Source organism: Hyperolius riggenbachi, chromosome 1, assembly GCF_040937935.1.
Source record: "Hyperolius riggenbachi isolate aHypRig1 chromosome 1, aHypRig1.pri, whole genome shotgun sequence".
Taxonomy (NCBI): domain Eukaryota; kingdom Metazoa; phylum Chordata; class Amphibia; order Anura; family Hyperoliidae; genus Hyperolius; species Hyperolius riggenbachi.
The window spans coordinates 593353570-593375333 of record NC_090646.1 but is presented as its reverse complement, the minus strand read 5'-3'; the positions used below and the strand labels follow the sequence as shown (position 1 = coordinate 593375333).

The following is a 21764-nucleotide window of genomic DNA, read 5'->3' as shown; positions in this document are numbered from 1 at the left end:
GCGCACATACCCCCTGGCTACCTATCCTGGGCGCACATACCCCCTGGCTACCTATCCTGGGCGCACATACCCCCTGGCTACCTATCCTGGGCACATATACCCCCTGGCTACCTATCCTGGGCACAGATACCCCCTGGCTACCTATCCTGGGCGCACATACCCCCTGGCTACCTATCCTGGGCACAGATACCACCTGGCTACCTATCCTGGGCGCACATACCCCCTGGCTACCTATCCTGGGCGCACATACCCCCTGGCTACCTATCCTGGGCGCACATACCCCCTGGCTACCTATCCTGGGCACAGAGACCCCCTGGCTACCTATCCTGGGCACAGATACCCCCTGGCTACCTATCCTGGGCGCACATACCCCCTGGCTACCTATCCTGGGCACAGATACCCCCTGGCTCCCTATCCTGGCACAGATACCCCCTGGCTACCTATCCTGGGCGCACATACCCCCTGGCTACCTATCCTGGGCGCACATACCCCCTGGCTACCTATCCTGGGCGCACATACCCCCTGGCTACCTATCCTGGGCACACATACCCCCTGGCTACCTATCCTGGGCGCACATACCCCCTGGCTACCTATCCTGGGCACAGATACCACCTGGCTACCTATCCTGGGCACAGATACCCCCTGGCTACCTATCCTGGGCGCACATACCCCCTGGCTACCTATCCTGGGCACAGATACCACCTGGCTACCTATCCTGGGCACAGATACCACCTGGCTACCTATCCTGGGCGCACATACCCCCTGGCTACCTATCCTGGGCGCACATACCCCCTGGCTACCTATCCTGGGCGCACATACCCCCTGGCTACCTATCCTGGGCACAGATACCACCTGGCTACCTATCCTGGGCACAGATACCCCCTGGCTACCTATCCTGGGTGCACATACCCCCTGGCTACCTATCCTGGGCACAGATACCACCTGGCTACCTATCCTGGGCACAGATACCCCCTGGCTACCTATCCTGGGCGCACATACCCCCTGGCTACCTATCCTGGGCGCACATACCCCCTGGCTACCTATCCTGGGCGCACATACCCCCTGGCTACCTATCCTGGGCGCACCTACCCCCTGGCTACCTATCCTGGGCGCACATACCCCCTGGCTACCTATCCTGGGCGCACATACCCCCTGGCTACCTATCCTGGGCGCACATACCCCCTGGCTACCTATCCTGGGCGCACATACCCCCTGGCTACCAATCCTGGGCGCACATACCCCCTGGCTACCTATTCTGGGCGCACATACCCCCTGGCTACCTATCCTGGGCGCACATACCCCCTGGCTACCTATCCTGGGCGCACATACCCCCTGGCTACCTATCCTGGGCGCACATACCCCCTTGCTCCCTATCCTGGGCGCATATACCCCCTGGCTACCTATCCTGGGCGCATATACCCCCTGGCTACCTATCCTGGGCGCATATACCCCCTGGCTACCTATCCTGGGCGCATATACCCCCTGGCTACCTATCCTGGGCGCATATACCCCCTGGCTACCTATCCTGGGCGCATATACCCCCTGGCTACCTATCCTGGGCGCATATACCCCCTGGCTACCTATCCTGGGCGCATATACCCCCTGGCTACCTATCCTGGGCGCATATACCCCCTGGCTACCTATCCTGGGCGCATATACCCCCTGGCTACCTATCCTGGGCGCATATACCGCCTGGCTACCTATCCTGGGCGCATATACCCCCTGGCTATATATTCTGGGGACACTGTCTGTTTGTCATTATGTGCATTTACTGGTGAAAATCTCTCTTATGTGCATTTGCTGGTGAAAAGCTGTCTTCTTATGTGCATTTGCTGGTGAAAAGCTGTCTTCTTATGTGCATTTGCTGGTGAAAAGCTGTCTTCTTATGTGCATTTGCTGGTGAAAAGCGTTTTCTTGTTATGTGCATTTGCTGGTGAAAAGCGGTCTCTTGTTATGTGCATTTGCTGGTGAAAAGCGGTCTCTTGTTATGTGCATTTGCTGGTTAAAAGCGGTCTCTTGTTATGTGCATTTGCTGGTGAAAAGCGGTTTCTTGTTATGTGCATTTGCTGGTGAAAAGCGGTCTCTTATGTGCATTTACATGGGGAAAAGCTGTCTCTTGTTATGTGCATTTACATGGGGAAAAGCTGTCTCTTATGTGCATTTAGTGGGGAAATTTTGTCAGTAAAAATAATCTTTTGTCAGTAAATTTTTAGGTATTTGTCAGTAAAAAAATAACGTGAAAGGTTGGCAACACTGGCAGGCTGCGCGGCGCAACGGGAAAGATACAGGCAGCCCACCTCACGCTTGGGCTTGGCGGGGGGAGGAGCCTACGACAGCGAGAGTAGGGTGGCCGCAGGCAGCCATAAATACGCAGTGTGTGACTGCGTTGCACTTGCAGAGCCTCTCAGCCTGAGTTACTACAGAGACTAGCAGACTCGCAGGAAGCCAAAGCCAGCCAGGAGCAAGCCCATGGAAGAGGGGTAGGAATGGGGTATCACATGCATGCGGAAAGAGGTGGAAGGTGTGGGTGTGATTAGGCAGGACACTGGTGTGGTTATGTGGTTGGGCGCGGTAAATTTAACCACTCCCATAGGCGCCAGAGAAAATCTTGCACCCAGGTGCCAGGCACCCCAGGCTCGCCCCTGCCTGCAACCCACACTGACCTCTCCCTCACCGCCCTGCAACCCACACTGACCTCTCCCTCACCCCCCTGCAACCCACACTGACCTCTCCCCCCCCCCCTGCATCCCACACTGACCCCTCCCTCACCCCCCTGCAACCCACACTGACCTCTCCCTCACCCCCCCTGCAACCTACACTGACCTCTTCCCCCTGCATCCCACACTGACCTCTCCCCTCCCCCTGCAACACACACTGACCTCTCCCTCTCCCCCATGCAACCCACACTGACCTCTCCCCCCTGCAACCCACGCTGACCTCTCCCTCACCCCCCTGCAACCCACACTGACCTCTGCCTCCTGCAACCGACGCTGACCTCTCCCTCACCCCCCTGCAACCCACACTGACCTCTCACTCACCCCCCCCAGCAACCCACACTGACCTCTCCCTCACCCCCCCTGCAACCCACACTGACCTCTCCCTTCCTGCTTCCCACACTGACCTCTCCCTCACCCCCCTGCAACCCACACTGACCTCTCCCTCACCCCCCTGCAACCCACACTGACCTCTCCCTCACCCCCCTGCAACCCACACTGAACTCTCCCCCCCTGCATCCCACACTGACCTCTCCCTCACCCCCCTGCAGCCCACGCTGACCTCTCCCTCTCCCCCCTGCAACCCACACTGACCTCTCCCTCACCCCCCTGCAACCCACACTGACCTCTCCCCCCCTGCATCCCACACTAACCTCTCCCTCACCCCCCCCCCCCTGCAACCCACACTGACCTCTCCCTCACCCCCCTGTAACCCACACTGACCTCTCCCCCCCTGCATCCCACACTAACCTCTCCCTCACCACCCTGCAACCCACACTGACCTCTCCCTCACCCCCCTGCAACCCACACTGACCTCTCCCTCACCCCCCTGCAACCCACACTGAACTCTCCCCCCCTGCATCCCACACTGACCTCTCCCTCACCCCCCTGCAGCCCACGCTGACCTCTCCCTCTCCCCCCTGCAACCCACACTGACCTCTCCCTCACCCCCCTGCAACCCACACTGACCTCTCCCCCCCTGCATCCCACACTAACCTCTCCCTCACCCCCCCCCTGCAACCCACACTGACCTCTCCCTCACCCCCTGTAACCCACACTGACCTCTCCCCCCCTGCATCCCACACTAACCTCTCCCTCACCCCCCTGCAACCCACACTGACCTCTCCCTCACCCCCCTGCAACCCACACTGACCTCTCCCTCACCCCCCCCCCCTGCAACCCACACTGACCTCTCCCTCACCCCCCCCCCCCCCCCTGCAACCCACACTGACCTCTCCCTCACCCCCCTGCAACCCACACTGACCTCTCCACCCCTGCATTCCACGCTGACCTCTCCCTTACCCCCCTGCAACCCACACTGACCTCTCCCCTCCTGCATCTCACATTGACCTCTCCCCTCCCCCCGCAACCCGCACTGACCTCTCCCTCCCCAGCAGCGCCCACACTGACCTCACACTCCCCACTCCCCTTATGTGTGCCAAAGGTACCCTCAGTTCTTTTATGACATTATGTGGGCGGAGGGAGCAGAGGGGGTTAAGAATGGAGGGGGCCCAAATATGCTACATTGCTTGGGACCCCATTTAGCCTTAATCCGGCTCTGGGTTCACTCAACACAAAGCTAGGTATATGCAGTGATGAGGTGGGTTAAGTATACACAACAGGTACTGGGGTATATGCAGTACTGGGTAGTACAATGTGCAGCTCCCTGTCACACACACAGGTAGTCACTGAATGTGCTGGGCTGCTGGCAGTGGCACACACACTATCAATTAGCAAGGCTGTGCATGCAACAAAAGTGTCAGTTTGACACACAGAAAAAAAAAAATTGTACAGGTTGAGCTCTGAAAAGAGCTGTTGCTGGGTGCTTTAAAAGCAATAATAATCAGTCAGGAGCAAGCAAAGCAGCCTAGAACCTAACTAATCTGTCCCTAGGAGAAAAAGTCTGCAGCAGCTGTCCCTTTCCTCTCACTAGCAGGCACACAAGTGAGTGTAATGGCCCCCGGAGGCTGCCTTATATAAGGGGGGGTGGGGCTCCAGGGCTTAGTGTAGCCTGAATGGCTACAATGTGCCTGCTGACTGTGATGCAGAGGGTCAAAGTTGACCCTCATAGTGCATTATGGGGCAAATCGAACTTCCGCAAAAGTTCGCCTGGTGCAGGCTAACGCGAACCCCCTAAGTTCGCCTGGAACCGTTCGCTGGCGAACCGTTCGCTACACCTCTACTCATATCAAAGGCCGGCTATGTATACTGGTAAATCCTTAGTTCCAGCCATGTCTCTGTTCCAATCAGAGTCAAAAGGAAAGAATGTGACACTCATATAAACCTGCGCCACTGCACAATAAAAGGCAGATTCTAGGGATAAGCTTTGCATTTGTTGGAGGGTAGGAGGAGAAGGCAAATTTGCACAAACATGGAGATGGGCTTTAGCACACTAATACTTTACATTGCATCGACCTCCAAAATTACAGCAATGTTTGAATATACCTAAAATATATTTTCATTAAAACTTGTTCCAGGCTAGTGCAGCACAGGCACTATAGTTCCAAAATAACATGTATACTTTTGGACCTGAGCAAGTTCTGTGATTTTTTTCATAATTGTGATGTTTTAATGGAGTAATCAGAGTGATTTGACTTGTTGGGAATAGACAATTACTTGCGCTCAACAAACTCACCAATGGCCCTTTAACAGATGCCCTTTCAGAGCACTGACATCACTGCACGTTTCAGCGCATAACCACACCTTAGAAGAAGGCGTGGTTATGCGGGGAAACGCACAATGACATCAGACAGCATATCGCGCTCTGCTCTGAGCTGGCTGGATGTCTCCCAAGTTGTTCCATCTACTCTGTCAGCCCTTGCCAGGCTGCAGGATCGAGAGGAGACTTGCTAATGGCAGATGAGCGGCGCTAACATCACTATTTTGTAAGTGTTTAACCACTTAAGGTCTGCAGTCATAAAACCCCTTAAGGACTAGACACTTTTTTTCCATTCAGACCACTGCAGCTTTAACGAATTATTGCTCGGTCATACAACCTACCATCTAAATGAATTTTACCTCCTTTTCTTGTCCCTAACACAGCTTTCCTTTGGTGCTATTTGATTGCTGCTGTGATTTTTAGTTTTTATTATATTCATCAAAAAAGACATGAATTTTGTCAAAAAAATGATTTTTTTTTAACTTTCTGTGCTGACAATTTTCAAATAAAGTAAAATTTCTATATACATTTTTGTCCAAATTTATTGTGCTACATGTCTTTGATAAAAAAAAACCCCATTCAGCCTATATTTATTGGTTTGGGTAAAAGTTATAGCATTTACAAACTATGGTGCAAAAAGTGAATTTTCCCATTTTGAAACATCTCTGACTTTTCTGAGCACCTGTCAGGTTTCATGAGGTGCTAGAATTCCAGGATAGTATAAATACCCCCCAAATGACCCCATTTAGGAAAGAAGACATCCCAAAAGTATTTACTGAGCGGCATGGTGAGTTCATAGAAGATTTTATTTTTTGTCACAAGTTAGCGGAAAATGACAAAAAATAAATAAAAAAAAGTTTCCATTTCTGCTAACTTGTGACAAAAAAAAAATGAAATCTGTCACGGACTCACCATGCCCCTCTCTGAATACCTTGGGATGTCTACTTTCCAAAATGGGGTCATTTGTGGGCTGTATTTACTGTCCTGGCATTTTGGGGGGTGCTAAATTATAAGCACCCCTGTAAAGCCTAAAGGTGCTCATAGGACTTTGGGCCCCTTAGCGCACCTAGGCTGCAAAAAAGTGTCACACATGTGGTATCGCCGTACTCAGGAGAAATAGTATAATGTGTTTTGGGGTGTATTTTTACACATACCCATGCTGGGTGGGAGAAATATCTCTGTAAATGAGATTTTTTTGATTTTTTTTACACACAATTCTCCATTTACAGAGATATTTCTCCCACCCAGCATAGGTATGTGTAAAAAATACACCCCAAAACACATTATACTACTTCTCCCGAGTACAGCGATATCACATATGTAGCACTTTTTTGCACCCTAACTGCGCTAAGGGGCCAAAAGTTCAATGAGTACCTTTAGGATTTCACAGGTCATTTTGAGACATTTGGTTTCAAGACTACGCCTCACGGTTTAGGGCCCCTAAAATGCCAGGACAGTATAGGAACCCCACAAACGACCCCATTTTAGAAAGAAGACACCCCAAAGTATTCCGTTAGGAGTATGGTGAGTTCATAGAAGATTTTATTTTTTGTCACAAGTTAGCGGAAAATGACACTTTGTGAAAAAAAAAATCAATTTCCGCTAACTCGTGACAAAAAATAAAATCTTCTATGAACTCACCATACTCCTAACGAAATACCTTGGGATGTCTTCATAGTTACATAGTTACATAGTTACATAGTTATTTTGGTTGAAAAAAGACATACGTCCATCGAGTTCAACCAGTACAAAGTACAACTCCAGCCCGTCCCCCACATACCCCTGTTGATCCAGAGGATCTTCTTTCTATAATGTGGTCATTTGTGGGGTTCCTATACTACCCTGACATTTTAGGCGTCCTAAACCGTGAGGAGTAGTCTTAACCACTTAAGGACCTAGGGCTTTCTACCCCTTAAGGACCGGCCACTTTTTTTCCATTCAGACCACTGCAGCTTTCACGGTTTATTGCTCGCTCATACAACCTACCACCTAAATGAATTTTGGCTCCTTTTCTTGTCACTAATACAGCTTTCTTTTGGTGCTATTTTATTGCTCCTGCGATTTTTACTTTTTATTATATTCAGCAAAAAAGACATGAATTTTGGCAAAAAAATGTTTTTTTTTACTTTCTGTGCTGACAGTTTTCAAATAAAGTAAAATTTCTGTATACATGCAGCGCGAAAAATGTGGACAAACATGTTTTTGATGAAAAAAAACCCATTCAGTGTATATTTATTGGTTTGGGTAAAAGTTATAGCGTTTACAAACTATGGTGCAAAAAGTGAATTTTCCCATTTTCAAGCATCTATGACTTTTCTGACCCCCTGTCATGTTTCATGAGGGGCTAGAATTCCAGGATAGTATAAATACCCCCCAAATGACCCCATTTTGGAAAGAAGACATCCCAAAGTATTCACTGAGAGGCATAGTGAGTTCATAGAAGATATTAATTTTTGTCACAAGTAGGCGGAAAATGACACTTTGTGACCAAAAAAAAAAAAAAAAAAGTTTCCATTTCTTCTAACTTGCGACAAAAAAAAAAAATGAAATCTGCCACGGACTCACCATGCCCCTCTCTGAATACCTTGAAGGGTCTACTTTCCAAAATGGGGTCATTTGTGGGGTGTGTTTACTGTCCTGACATTTTGGGGGGTGCTAAATTGTAAGCACCCCTGTAAAGCCTAAAGGTGCTCATTGGACTTTGGACCCCTTAGCGCAGTTAGGCTGCAAAAAAGTGCCACACATGTGGTATTGCCGTACTCAGGAGAAGTAGTATAATGTGTTTTTGGGTGTATTTTTACACATACCCATGCTGGGTGGGAGAAATATCTCTGTAAATGACAATTTTTTAATTTTTTTTACACGCAATTGTCCATTTACAGAGTTGTTTCTCCCACCCAGCATGGGTATGTGTAAAAATACACCCCAAAACACATTATACTACTTCTCCCGAGTACGGCGGTACCACATGTGTGGCACTTTTTTACACCCCAAGTACGCTAAGGGGCCCAAAGTCCAATGAGTACCTTTAGGATTTCACAGGTCATTTTGCGGAATTTGATTTCCAGACTACTCCTCACGGTTTAGGGTCCCTAAAATGCCAGGGCAGTATAGGAACCCCACAAATGACCCCATTTTAGAAAGAAGACACCCCAAGGTATTCCGTTAGTAGCATAGCAAGTTCATAGAAGATTTTATTTTTTGTCAAAAGTTAGCGGAAAATTGATTTTTATTGTTTTTTTCACAAAGTGTCATTTTCCACTAACTTGTGACAAAAAATAAAATCTTCTATGAACTCACCATACTCCTAACGGAATACCTTGGGGTGTCTTCTTTCTAAAATGGGGTCATTTGTGGGGTTCCTATACTGCCCTGGCATTTTAGGGGCCCTAAACCGTGAGGAGTAGTCTGGAAATCAAATTCCGCAAAATGACCTGTGAAAGCCTAAAGGTGCTCATTGGACTTTGGGCCCTTTAGCGCAGTTAGGGTGCAAAAAAGTGCCACACATGTGGTATCGCCGTACTCGGGAGAAGTAGTACAATGTTTTTTGGGGTGTATTTTTACACATACCCATGCTGGGTGGGAGAAATACCTCTGTAAATGACAATCTTTTGATTTTTTTACACACAATTGTCCATTTACAGAGATATTTCTCCCACCCAGCATGGGTATGTGTAAAAATTCACCCCAAAACACATTGTACTACTTCTCCCGAGTACGGTGATACCACATGTGTGGCACTTTTTTGCACCCTAACTGCGCTAAAGGGCCCAAAGTCCAATGAGCACCTTTAGGCTTTCACAGGTCATTTTGCGGAATTTGATTTCCAGACTACTCCTCACGGTTTAGGGCCCCTAAAATGCCAGGGCAGTATAGGAACCCCACAAATGACCCCATTTTAGAAAGAAGACACCCCAAGGTATTCCGTTAGGAGTATGGTGAGTTCATAGAAGATTTTATTTTTTGTCAAAAGTTAGTGGAAAATGACACTTTGTGAAAAAAACAATAAAAATCAATTTTCCGCTAACTTTTGACAAAAAATAAAATCTTCTATGAACTCACCATACTCCTAACGGAATACCTTGGGGTGTCTTCTTTCTAAAATGGGGTCATTTGTGGGGTTCCTATACTGCCCTGGCATTTTAGGGGCCCTAAGCCGTGAGGAGGAGTCTGGAAATCAAATTCCGCAAAATGACCTGTGAAATCCTAAAGGTGCTCATTGGACTTTGGGCCCTTTAGCGCAGTTAGGGTGCAAAAAAGTGCCACACATGTGGTATCGCCGTACTCGGGAGAAGTAGTACAATGTGTTTTGGGGTGTATTTGTACACATACCCATGCTGGGTGGGAGAAATAACTCTGTAAATGGACAATTGTGTGTAAAAAAATCAAAAGATTGTCATTTACAGAGGTATTTCTCCCACCCAGCATGGGTATGTGTAAAAATACACCCCAAAACACATTGTACTACTTCTCCCGAGTATGGCGATACCACATGTGTGGCACTTTTTTGCACCCTAACTGCTCTAAGGGGCCCAGAGTCCAATGAGTACTTTTAGGCTTTACAGGGGTGCTCACAATTTAGCACCCCGCCCACTTGCCAGGACAGTTAACAAACCCCACAAATGAACCCATTTTGGAAAGAATACACAACAAGGTATTCCATGAGGGTAATGGTGAGGTCATTGAAAATAAAAAATTCTGCTAACTTGTGACAAAAACTAAAATCTTTTATGAACTCACCGTGCACCTCACATAATACTTTAGGGTGTCCTCTTTCCAAAATGGGGTCATTTGTGGAGTCTGTCCTGGCATTTTAGGGTCTCTGCAATCATTACATGTATGGCCAGTATTAGGAGTTTCTGCTATACTCCTTATATTGGGTATACAAGTAATGCACTCTGGGCTGAAAGGAAAAATGAACGGCAAACATACCTTGCTCCACATCAATGGCAGATCTTCCTCCACATCAATGGCAGTGATAACCTCAGGAGAGAGACACCCCGTGCCACCCTGCACTCAGGGTGAGCCACCAACTTATGTGACTGGGCCTCAGAACTTTAGTATACAGCATTATGCCTGTAGGATACAGCAATATGCCTGCCAATAGAGATGACTCTGTGTGGCATTAAAGCATCATCATAGGCCCAAATCACATATAAACCGGGGGTGTCCACACTCAAGGGAAATTCAAACATGCCGTCTTATATCGCCAACCCAGGACAGATCAGCAATATCAAGCATGGAAACCGATCCTTCTTCCCACTTTTATGCTTACCAGTTTGGTCTTCAAGCTTACCTCTCCTCTCCCTGCGACAATGTGCAAAAGACCACTGAGTGTGTGCCTACTCCTGTGTCTGGAGTTTCCTAGGTTCTAATAGTGTACCTGCTCGTGGTACCTCTCAAAACACGGCCCTACGCATAGGCCAGGCTGGTCAGGACAGCGGGGACAATAAAAACTGGTGTCATTCCTTCTTCCAGTCCTGCTGCAAACACGACAACGTTTTCTTCGGATGCGTTGACCTGGGGCACACGGAATCTGATAGGCGTAATGCCTACCATGCAGTCGGCTAGTTGCATCTGGGGGGGGGGGCCTGGCACCTCCTGGATACAGGATGTCCAGAATGATCTGTTCCTGAAATTGGAGGAAAGATCCAGTTCTCCCAGCCTTACTGTAGAGAACAAAGCTGTTGTAAACTGCCAATTGAATCAGATAAAAAGACACTTTCTTATACCAGCGTCTTGTTTTCCGGGTCATTAAATAGGGCGCTAACCTCTGGTCATTGAAGTCCACCCCTCCCATGTTGACACTATATTCGTGGACGACAAGGGGCTTTTCAATGACCTTAGTTGCCCGTTGAATTTGGACTGTCGTGTCTGTGTGAATGGTGGACAGAAAGTAAACGTCCCTCTTGTCCCTCCATTTCACCGCGAGCAGGTCTTCAGTACGCAAGGCGGCCCTCTGCCCCCGTTCAAGTCTGGTGGTAATGAGCCGTTGGGGGAAGCCCTGGCGACTAGGCCGCGCAGTGCCACAGCATCGGATTCCTTCTAACTTTAAGTGCTGAAAGAGGGCCACACTTGTGTAATAATTGTCCACAAAAAGATGGTACCCCTTCTGGAACAAGGGTGACACCAAGTCCCACACAACCTTTCCACTGCTCCCCAGGTAGTCAGGGCATCCGACCGGCTCCAATTTTGAGTCTTTTCCCTCATAGACCCTAAAACGACATGTATAGCCTGTGGCCCTTTCACAGAGCTTATACAGTTTCACCCCATACCGGGCGCGCTTGCTTGGGATGTACTGTTTGATGCCAAGGCGCCCGGTAAAACGTAAGAGGGACTCGTCTACGCAGATGTTCTGTTCAGGGATATAAGCATCTGCAAATGTTGAGGACAGGTGGTCTATGAGGGGCCGAATTTTGTGGAGCCGGTCATAAGCAGGGTCTCCCCTTTCATGACAGGTTTCGTCGTCGTTGAAGTGCAGGAAGCGCAGGATGGACTCAAATCGTGTCCTGGACATGGCAGCAGGGTACAAGGGAACATGATGTACTGGGTTCGTAGACCAATACGACCGCAATACATTCTGTTTCATTAGTCCCAAGTGAAGGATAAGGGCCAAAAAGATTTTAATGTCGGAAACTTGGACTGGTTTCCACCCGAAAGGCTGGGCATACATGCTCTCCGGGTGCTCGGTGATGAATTGTGTGGCTTTACGGTTGGTCTCAACCACAATTAAGTCCAAGAGAACCTGGGTGATGAACAGCTGCAAAAATTCTAGGGCCGTTCCTAGATGAGCTGTCGCCACCTGGACTCCAGACTGGGCGGTGAAAGGGGGCACTACGGGTGCGGCGGAATCAGGGGATTGCCAATCTGGTTGTGCCAGCACCTCTGGGAGTCTATGGGTACTACGGGCCCGTCTTCTTCTTGGTGGCTGCGACGGGGGTACTACTGCACTTGCCACCGTACCAGTTTCAACTTCCATGCTGACGCTCACCACTTCGCCAGGGTCTACGGAAGCACTGGCACTAAGTCCAGGAGATGCTGCGCTGCTGGTGCCTGCCTCACCAAGAAAACTATCAACAGCGCTAGCACCACCCTGCTGCCCTTGAGGCGGATCCTGCGCCACCTGCGGTCTAACGACTTGGGGTCTGGTACGCCTGGCTCTAGCCGGGACCATAGCCTCGTCATCACTATCGGTCAGGGAACCACTGCTTTCTACAGGTTCAAATTCGGACCCGGAAGATTCGACGGATGATTCTTCCCAAAAGAACTCATCCGACTGGTCCATGTACCTGTATACCTCGTCATCGGAAAGCCCCCTTCTTGCCATTTTGGATTGCTAAATTTATGGGGTTTTCCTCCGAGACTACCCAGAAAAAAAGAGCACCTACCTAGCAAAAAGGGAGTATTTGAGAGGTATTGGGGTTGGTGGGAAGTGGGGTCTCAGAGGCAATCAAACAATCACGGGACAATCAAATACAATTACAGCACAATCGACTCCAATCACAGCACAATCAAATCTGATGCACTCAGAAGGTGATGGGGGGAGGGTGGGATTGGGTGTGGCGGGAAGTGGGGTCTCAGGCAATCAAACAATCACGGGGCAATCGAAGCCGATCACGGGACAATCAAATACAATTACAGCACAATCGACTCCAATCACAGCACAATCAAATCTGATGCACTCGGAAGGTGATGGGGGGAGGGTGGGATTGGGTGTGGCAGGAAGTGGGGTCTCAGGCAATCAAACAATCACGGGGCAATCGAAGCCGATCACGGGACAATCAAATACAATTACAGCACAATCGATTCCAATCACAGCACAATCAAATCTGATGCACTCGGAAGGTGATGGGGGGAGGGTGGGATTGGGTGTGGCGGGAAGTGGGGTCTCAGGCAATCAAACAATCACGGGGCAATCGAAGCCGATCACGTGACAATCAAATACAATTACAGCACAATCGAATCCAATCACAGCCCAATCAAATCTGATGCACTCGGAAGGTGATGGGGGGAGGGTGGGATTGGGTGTGGCGGGAAGTGGGGTCTCAGGCAATCAAACAATCACGGGGCAATCGAAGCAGATCACGGGACAATCAAATACAATTACAGCACAATCGACTCCAGTCACAGCACAAGCAAATCTGATGCACTCGGAAGGTGGTGGTTGAAGGTGGTGGGGGGGGGGGGGGGGTGGGGGGGGTTTGGTGGGGTTGGGTGTGGTGGGGGGGGGGTTGGGTGTGGTGGGAAGTGGGGTCTCAGGCAATCAAACAATCACGGGACAATCGAAGCAGATCACGGGACAATCAAATACAATCGCAGCACAATCAAATACAAGCGCAGCACAATCGAATACAAGCGCAGCACAGTCAAATACAATGCACTTGGACGGTGATTAGGGGGGGGGTCTGAGGGCGATTTGAGGGGGTGGGGGGTTGATCAGGAGCCTGCACGGGGCAGACTGAGTCCTGATCTGATGAGAGGCAGACACAGGGGGTTACTGATCAAAGATCAGTTAGTGATTGCTGGGGAGGACAGATGTAAACAAAGAGCAGGGGATGTAATCAGAAGGGGGGTATGAGGGCAATCGAGGGCCTGGGCAGGTGATCAGTTACCTCCGCGGGGCAGTTAGGGTCTGCTCTGATGGGTGGGGGTGCTGAGGGGTGATGGACAGGTGATAGACAGGTGATCAGAGGGGGATCAGAGGGGGATCAGGGGGTAAGGTAGCTGTATACAGATGTATACAGTATACAGGGGGGTAGTCTGGGATGGGGTCTGGGGGTGATCTAAAGGTAGGGGGGGGATCAGGGGTGACTAGGAGGCAGTTAGGGACCTAAACTAAGGGGCAGCGTCGCTAGTTAGTGGCAGGTGGGGGGGGGGGTTTGTAGGGGTGCAAGGGTGCTAGGCAGGGGTCTGCTGGGGTGATCAGGGGGGGTATGAGGCCTGGGGTGGGAGATCAGGGGGGCTGTGGGTAAAAAAATGCAGTGATCTGCATAACTTACAAGTGGTTCCTCCTCGCTGGTGGTCTCTGCAACAATGAGACCACGAGGCGAGGAGGAAGCACGTATAAGGCACTTTGTTTACCTAACAAAGTGCCTTATACATCCTGATTGGCTGCTTTTCCGGATTCCTCCGCTCGCCGGCTCTGCTAAGTGGCCGGCGAGCAGAGGCAAAATGCCAGGCTTCCGACTCCCGGCGGAGGATCGCGTCACTGATGACGCGATCGCTCCGCCCATGCCCCTACAAGGACCGCCGCCATTTGTCTATACGGCGGTCCTTGCGGGGTGCACTTCCCGGCCGCCATTTGTATATACGGCGGTCGGGAAGTGGTTAAAACCAAATGTCTCAAAATAATCTGTGAAATCCTAAAGGTACTCATTGGACTTTGGGCCCCTTAGCGCAGTTAAGGTGCAAAAAAGTGCCACACATGTAGTATCGCCATACTCATGAGAAGTAGCATAATGTGTTTTGTGGTGTATTTTTACATATACCCATGCTGGGTGGGAGAAATATCTCTGTAAATTACAATTTATTTTTTTTTACACACAGTTGTCCATTTACAGAGATATTTCTCCCACCCAGCATAGGTATGTGTAAAAATACACCGCAAAACACATTATACTACTTCTCCTGAGTACGGCGATACCACATGTGTGGCACTTTTTTGCACCCTAACGGCGCTAAGGGGCCCAAAGTCCAATGAGTACCTTTATGATTTCACAGGTCATTTTGAGAAATTTGGTTTGAAGAGAAGACTACTCCTCACGGTTTAGGGCCCCTAAAATGCCCGGACAGTATAGGAACCCCACAAATGATGCCATTTTAGAAATAAGACACCCCAAGGTATTCAGTTAGGAGTATGGTGAGTTCATAGAAGATTTTATTTTTTTGTCACAAGTTAGCGGAAAATGACACTTTGTGAAAAAAAAACAATAAAAATCAATTTCTGATAACTTTTTACGAAAAATAAAATCTTCTATGAACTAATCATACACCTAACGGAATACCTTGGGGAGTCTTCTTTCTAAAATGGGGTCACTTGTGTGGTTCCTAGACGGCCCTGGCATTTTAGGGGCCCAAAACTGTGAGGAGTAGTCTGGAAACCAAAAGCCTCAAAATGACTGTTCAGGGGTATAAGCATCTGCAGAATTTGATGACAGGTGGTCTATGAGGGGCCGAATTTTGTGGAACCAGTCATAAGCAGGGTGGCCTCTTACATGGCAGGTTGCATTGGCACTGAAGTGCAGGAAGCACAGGATGTTCTCAAATCGTGACCTGGACATGGCAGCAGAGAACATGGGCATGTGATGTATTGGGTGCATAGGCCAATAAGACCACAATACATTATTTTTGACTAGACCCATGTTAAGGAGAATGCCCCAAAAAATGTTACGTTCGGAATCTTGGAGCGGCTTCCACTATAAAGGCTGGGCATAGTAGCGTCTTGGATTGGCGGTTGCGTATTGTGTGGCATAACGGTTGGTCTCGCCACAATTAAGTCGTACCAGCAGTGATCAGAAAAATAAAATTCTGTCACTGCGGTGGGGCGGGTGAGGGTTTGGCCGGGTGATCAGAAGCCCGCAGGGGGGGCAGATTAGGGCCTGATCTGATGGATAGGAGTGCTAGGGGGTGACAGGTGGTGACAGGAGGTGATTGATGGGTGTCTCAGTGGGTGATTAGAGGGGAGAATAGATGCAATCAATGCACTGGGGAGGTGATCAGAAGGGGGTCTGAGGGGGATCTGAGGGTTTGGCTGAGTGATCAGGAGCCCACACAAATTAGGACCTGATTTGATGGGTAGGTGTGCTAGGGGGTGACAGGAGGTGATTGATGGGTGTCTCAGGGTGTAAATAGAGGGGGAAATAGATGCAAGCAATGCACTGGGGAGGTGATCGGGGGTATCTGAGGGCGATCTGAGGGTGTGGGCCAGTCATTGGGTGCCCGCAAGGGGCAGACGAGGGTCTGATCTGATGGGTATGATGGGTAGCAGTGACAGGTGGTGACAGGGGGTGATTGATGGGTGATTAGAGGGGAGAACAGATGTAAATAATGCACTGGGGAGAAGATCAGGGGGGTCTGGGGGGCTATCTCAGGGTGTGGGCGGGTGATTGGGTGCCCGCAAGGGGCAGATTAGGCTCAGATCTGATGGGTAGCAGTGACAGGTGGTGACAGGGGGTGACGGAGTGATTGATAGGTGATCAGTAGGTGATTACAGAGGAGAATATATGCAAGCAATGCACTGGCGAGTTGATCAGAGCGGGTCTGGGGGGGCTATCTGAGGGTGTGGGCGGGTGTTTGGTTGCCCGCAAGGGGCAGATTAGGGTCTGATCTGATGGGTAGCAGTGACAGGGGGTGACGGGGTGATTGATAGGTGATCAGTTGGTGATTACAAGCGAGAATATATGCAAGCAGTGCACTGGCGAGTTGATCAGAGCGGGTCTGGGGGGCTATCTGAGGGTGTGGGCAGGTGATTGGGTGCCCACAAGGGGCAGATTAGGGTCTAATCTGATGGGTAGCAGTGACAGGTGGTGACAGGGGGTTACAGGGTGATTGATAGGTGATCAGTTGGTGATTACAAGCGAGAATATATGCAAGCAGTGCACTAGCGAGTTGATCAGAGGGGGTCTGGGGGGCTATTTGAGGCTGTGGAGGGTGAGTCGGTGCCCGCAAGGGGCAGATTAGGATCTAATCTGATGGGTAGCAGTGACAGGTGGTGACAGGGGGTGACGGGGTGATTGATAGATGATCAGTAGGTGATTACAAGCGAGAATATATGCAAGCAGTGCACTGGCGAGTTGATCAGAGGGGGTCTGGGGGGCTATTTGAGGGTGTGGCGGGTGATTGGGTGCCTGCAAGGGGCAGATTAGGGTCTGATCTAATGGGTAGCAGTGACAGGTGGTGACAGGGGGTGATTGATGGGTGATTAGTGGGTGTTTAGAGGAGAGAACAGATGTAAACAATGCACTTGGGAGGTGATGTGATGGCGGGTCTGCGGGCGATCTGAGGGTGTGGGTGGGTGATCAGACGCCCGCAAGGGGCAGGTTAGGGTCTGTTCTGATGGGTAGCAGTGACAGGTGGTGACAGGGGGTGATTGATTTGTGAATGACAGGTGATTGACAGGTGATTATAGAGGAGGATAGATGTATACAGTACACAGGGCGGGGGATCTGAAGAGGATCTGAGGGTGTGGGGGGGTGATCAGGAGCCCCCAGGGGGCAGTTAAGGGGTTAATCTAAAAAATAGCGTTGACAGATAGTGACCGGGAGTGATTGATGGGTGATTAGGGGAGTGATTGGGTGCAAACAGGGGTCTGAGGGGGTGGGCAAGGGGGGGGGGGGGTTGAGGGGTGCTGTGGGCGATCAGAGGGCAGGGGGGGCAGATCAGTGTGTTTGGGTGCAGACTAGGGTGGCTGCAGCCTGCCCTGGTGGTCCCTCGATCACTGGGACCACCAGGGCAGGAGGCAGCCTGTATAATACGCTTTGTATACATTACAAAGCGTATTATACGCTTTGGATGCGGCGATCCAGGGGTTAACAACCCGCCGGCGCTTCCGATCGGCCGGCGGGTTGACGTCACGGGTGGGCGGAGCCTATTGCCGGCGGATGCCCGGCCAGGAAGACTCCCAGGACCCGACGCCAATTGGCGTTACGTGGTCCTGGGGCTGTCACTTTGCCTCCGCCAATATACAGTGGGCAGTTGGCAAGTGGTTAATTCTAGCGTGATTTTATTATTTTTAAAGTTAATGCACAATCTCCCCTCTTCCTTCTCTCCCCTCCCCCTTCCTCCCCCCCCCCCCCTTCCCTCCCCTCTTGATTTGACTTGTTGCCTGAGCCAGCTCTTTAACACTCCAAAACGTCTTTTTTCAGCTCAATGGCACAGCAACGTCAAGCAATGGTGTGAGTCCTCAGAAACTGCCATCAGCATTTAGTGAGGTGAAAGCTGGGACCATTTGTAAATTAGCAGGGTGGGGCCGGACCAGTAATGACCCAAAGAGCAATTCAGACAAGCTAATGGAAGTCAGTCTGCCTGCTATAAGTAGAGACAAATGTGCTGAAATGTGGTATCCTAACAAGATCACCAAAAATATGATGTGCACTCTGGATCCCAAAACAGGAAAAGGTTCTTGCAATGTAAGTATATAATACTTCTGTTTATCTAGGAATATTACTAAAATTAGATTTGCACAGTATTATAGTGGTCTGTTTTATTTGGTTTGGCTGCATATTAAGGCAAAAATATTTCCTCAAAGCAGAATAATAACTCACCATCAGTGCAGCCTCTAGGCATAGGCAGTACAGGCCATTGCCTGGCGTGCCATTAGTCTTGGGGGGCGCCATATTGCTGGATTAAGCCCAGCCCCCAGGACTAAGGCCCACCCCCGGGACTAAGCCCGACCCATGTTTGTTCTGTTACTTGCTTCTGCTGCATCTACTTAGCGTAAGTTGCAGGCAGCTGCCACCTCTGTGCCTTGTGCATCCTTCTTCCCCCCCTTTGTGCCTCTTTCTGTCCCTTTTGTGCCTCCTTTTGTCTCCTTGTGCCTCCTTCAGTCCCTGGTGCCATGTCTGACCCCCTGTTTGTCTTTCTGTCTTCCTTTGTGCCTCCTTCTGTCTCCATGTGCCTCTTTCTCTCCCCCTGTGCCACTTCTGCCTCTTTCTGTGCCCCTTTGTGCCTCCTTCTGTCCCCCTGTGCCTCCTCATGTCCCTTTGCCTTCATTTGTCCCCTTGTGCTACCTCTGCCCCCCTGTTACGCCTTCAGTCCCACCCTGCCTCCTTCTGTCCTCCTGTGCCTCCTTCTGTCTCCATGTGCCTCTTCAGTCCCCATGTGCCACCTCTGTCCCCTGCGCCCTCCTCTGTCCCCCTGTGCTTCCTTCTGTGCCACTTTTTGCCTTCTTCTGTTTCCCTGTGACTCTTTATGTCCCCTCTGCCTCCTTCTGTCTCCCTGTGCCTCCTTACATCCTCCTCTGCCATCTTCTGTCCTCCTTTTGTGCCTCCTTCGGCCCCCCTTTGTGCATACTTCTGTTCCCCTTTTGTGTCTCCTACTGTCTCCCGGTGCTTCCCTCTGCCCCCTTTGTGTTTTTTTCTGCCTCCTTTTGTGACTCCTTCTGTCTCCTGTGTGCCTCCTTCTGTCCCCTGTGTGCCTCCTTGAGCCCCCCTGTGCCTCCTTCTGCCCCACTTTGTGCCTCCTTCTGTCCCCCTGTGTGCCTCCTTCAGTCCTCTTTTGTGCCTCCTTCTGGCCCTCATGCCTTCTTCTGTTCTCCTGTACCTCCTACTGCCCCTCTGTGTACCTCCTTCTGTCCTCCTTTATGTCTCATTCTCTTCACCTGTGTGCCTCCTTCTGTCCTCACTTGACTTTTTCTGACCCTCGTTCCTCCTTCTTTCCCCCTGTGCCTCCCTATGTCCCCTGTGTTCCTTCTTTCTTATATGTATTTTCTTTCTAACATGTATTTTCTGGTGAAACACTGCCACAATAAGTGTAATTTCTGGTGAAATGCTGACGCATTACAATTATTTTCTGGTGAAACATTGACGCATTACGGTTATTTCCTTGTGAAACCCTGCCGCATTACGATTATTTTCATGGGAGGTGCCACAGGTTTTCTCACCTGGAGTGACAAAATGCCTAGAGGCACCCCTGCTCACCATTAATTTTGAAAGCTGTATCATGATAAGCCTCAGTGGGCAATCTAGACACGTGCATGGAAAAAGGTAGCAGGTGCTGGCAGCTAATGGACGATTTGGTCGCCATAGACTTTAATGCATTTTTCGGTAATACAGTGCCCAAAGCAGAAAAAAAGAGGCTGGACGGCTGGCTCTCAAGCAGCATCAGCTGGGGAACCATGGCCACAAAACTTTGCCCACCATTCACCCTGATTCAGACTGCCTGGCATGTAAGGAAAGCAGAGCTGCTTGACTTCCATCTTTGCAGGTCTGCACCACTCATCCCCCCCCACCCTCCTTCAGGCCCCTCTCCTCACTAATCAGAGTCCCGGGATGGATGCAAAAGAGAGCAGAGCACATGTGAGTCAGCAGAGCTGCTCTCACTGCACTACAGTTGTTGGCTAACGGTGTGAATACACTGCGTGCTGTGACACTCACTGCCTGCATTATTAAGAGGAACTTCAGCCTAAACAAACATGCTGTCATTAAGTTAAATTAGTTATGTTAATAAAAATAGATAGGTAATATAATCTCTTACCCAACCTGTTTTAAAAGAACAGGCAAAGGATTGTGATTTCATGAGGACAGCCATCTTTTTGGTTGAAAGGAGGTGAAAGGGAGCATGAGACACAGTTCCAACTGTCCTGTGTCCTGATCACCCCTCCAGTTGCTAGGCAATGAGAACATCAGAAATCCCATCATGCTTTGCACAGCATTAGGGGAAAAATGCCCAGGAAGTTTTCTTTGATGGGGCGGAGCTTAGCTTCTAAGCAGCTAAAAATTAGGCTTCGGTATGAAAAACAAAGTTCTGGTGCTGTGAACCTGTTAAAGAAACACCAAGCCTTTTCATTGCTGCTGAGTAAATTTTTAGTCTGGAGGGTCACTTTATTAAATTATTCTGATCAGCGTATATGTTACGGCCAGAACCCGAAGTTTGGCCACTTCTAGTTCTGGCCGGCCACTTCGGGTTCTGGCCGGCCAATGCGCGAAGTGGCCGCTGCGCTGCGGCCAATGTTAGAAATGGAATGATTCCTCTGACATTAATGTATCTTCTGGCCGCAGCGCAGCGGCCAAACGTATAACAACTTAGTTCATTTAATGCAATTCAGCCGGCGGCAATGTAACAATTCAAGCCGCCGGCTTTTTCTCTGCCTCTCTCTCCTCCTCTTATGGGCAGCAGGCGGGGACACGCGTCTCCCCGGGAGTCGTTCGTCGCACCAGGAAAGCAGAGCGGGGAGGCTGCAGACATTGCTTCTGCCAGCACCCGCTCTGCAAAAATGGCAGGATTCCCCTGCCGCGACGAACGACTCCGCCCGGCTGTCCATAGGAGAGAGCGAGAGAGGCGGGGGGGGGGGGGGGGGAGAAGGAGAGAGAGAGGCAGAGGAGGAGAGAGAGGCAGAGAAAAAGCCGGCGGCTTGAATTGTTACATTGCCGCCGGCTGAATTGCATTAAATGAACTAAGTTGTTATACGTTTGGCCGCTGCGCTGCGGCCAGAAGATACATTAATGTCAGAGGAATCATTCCATTTCTAACATTGGCCGCAGCGCAGCAGCCACTTCGCACATTGGCCGGCCAGAACCCGAAGTGGCCGGCCAGAACTAGAAGTGGCCAAACTTCGGGTTCTGGCCGTAACATATATACTGATCAGAATTATTAATTAACAGTGCAGGCAGTCCAATGTTGCAGAGCTCAGTGTTATGCTGGGAATACACCATATATTTTTTGTTATGCTGGGT

General features: G+C 50.0%; 1 protein-coding gene across 1 annotated transcript in view; it reads left to right on the top strand.

Moving 5' to 3' along the window:
- LOC137541261 (mast cell protease 1A-like) overlaps positions 1–21764 on the top strand; it is a 144925-nt gene that overhangs the window by 63309 nt on the left and 59852 nt on the right. The window contains exon 4 of the mRNA XM_068262517.1: positions 18237–18500. Within this exon, the coding sequence (XP_068118618.1) occupies positions 18237–18500 (264 nt within the window). The remainder of the gene's footprint in view (positions 1–18236; positions 18501–21764) is intronic.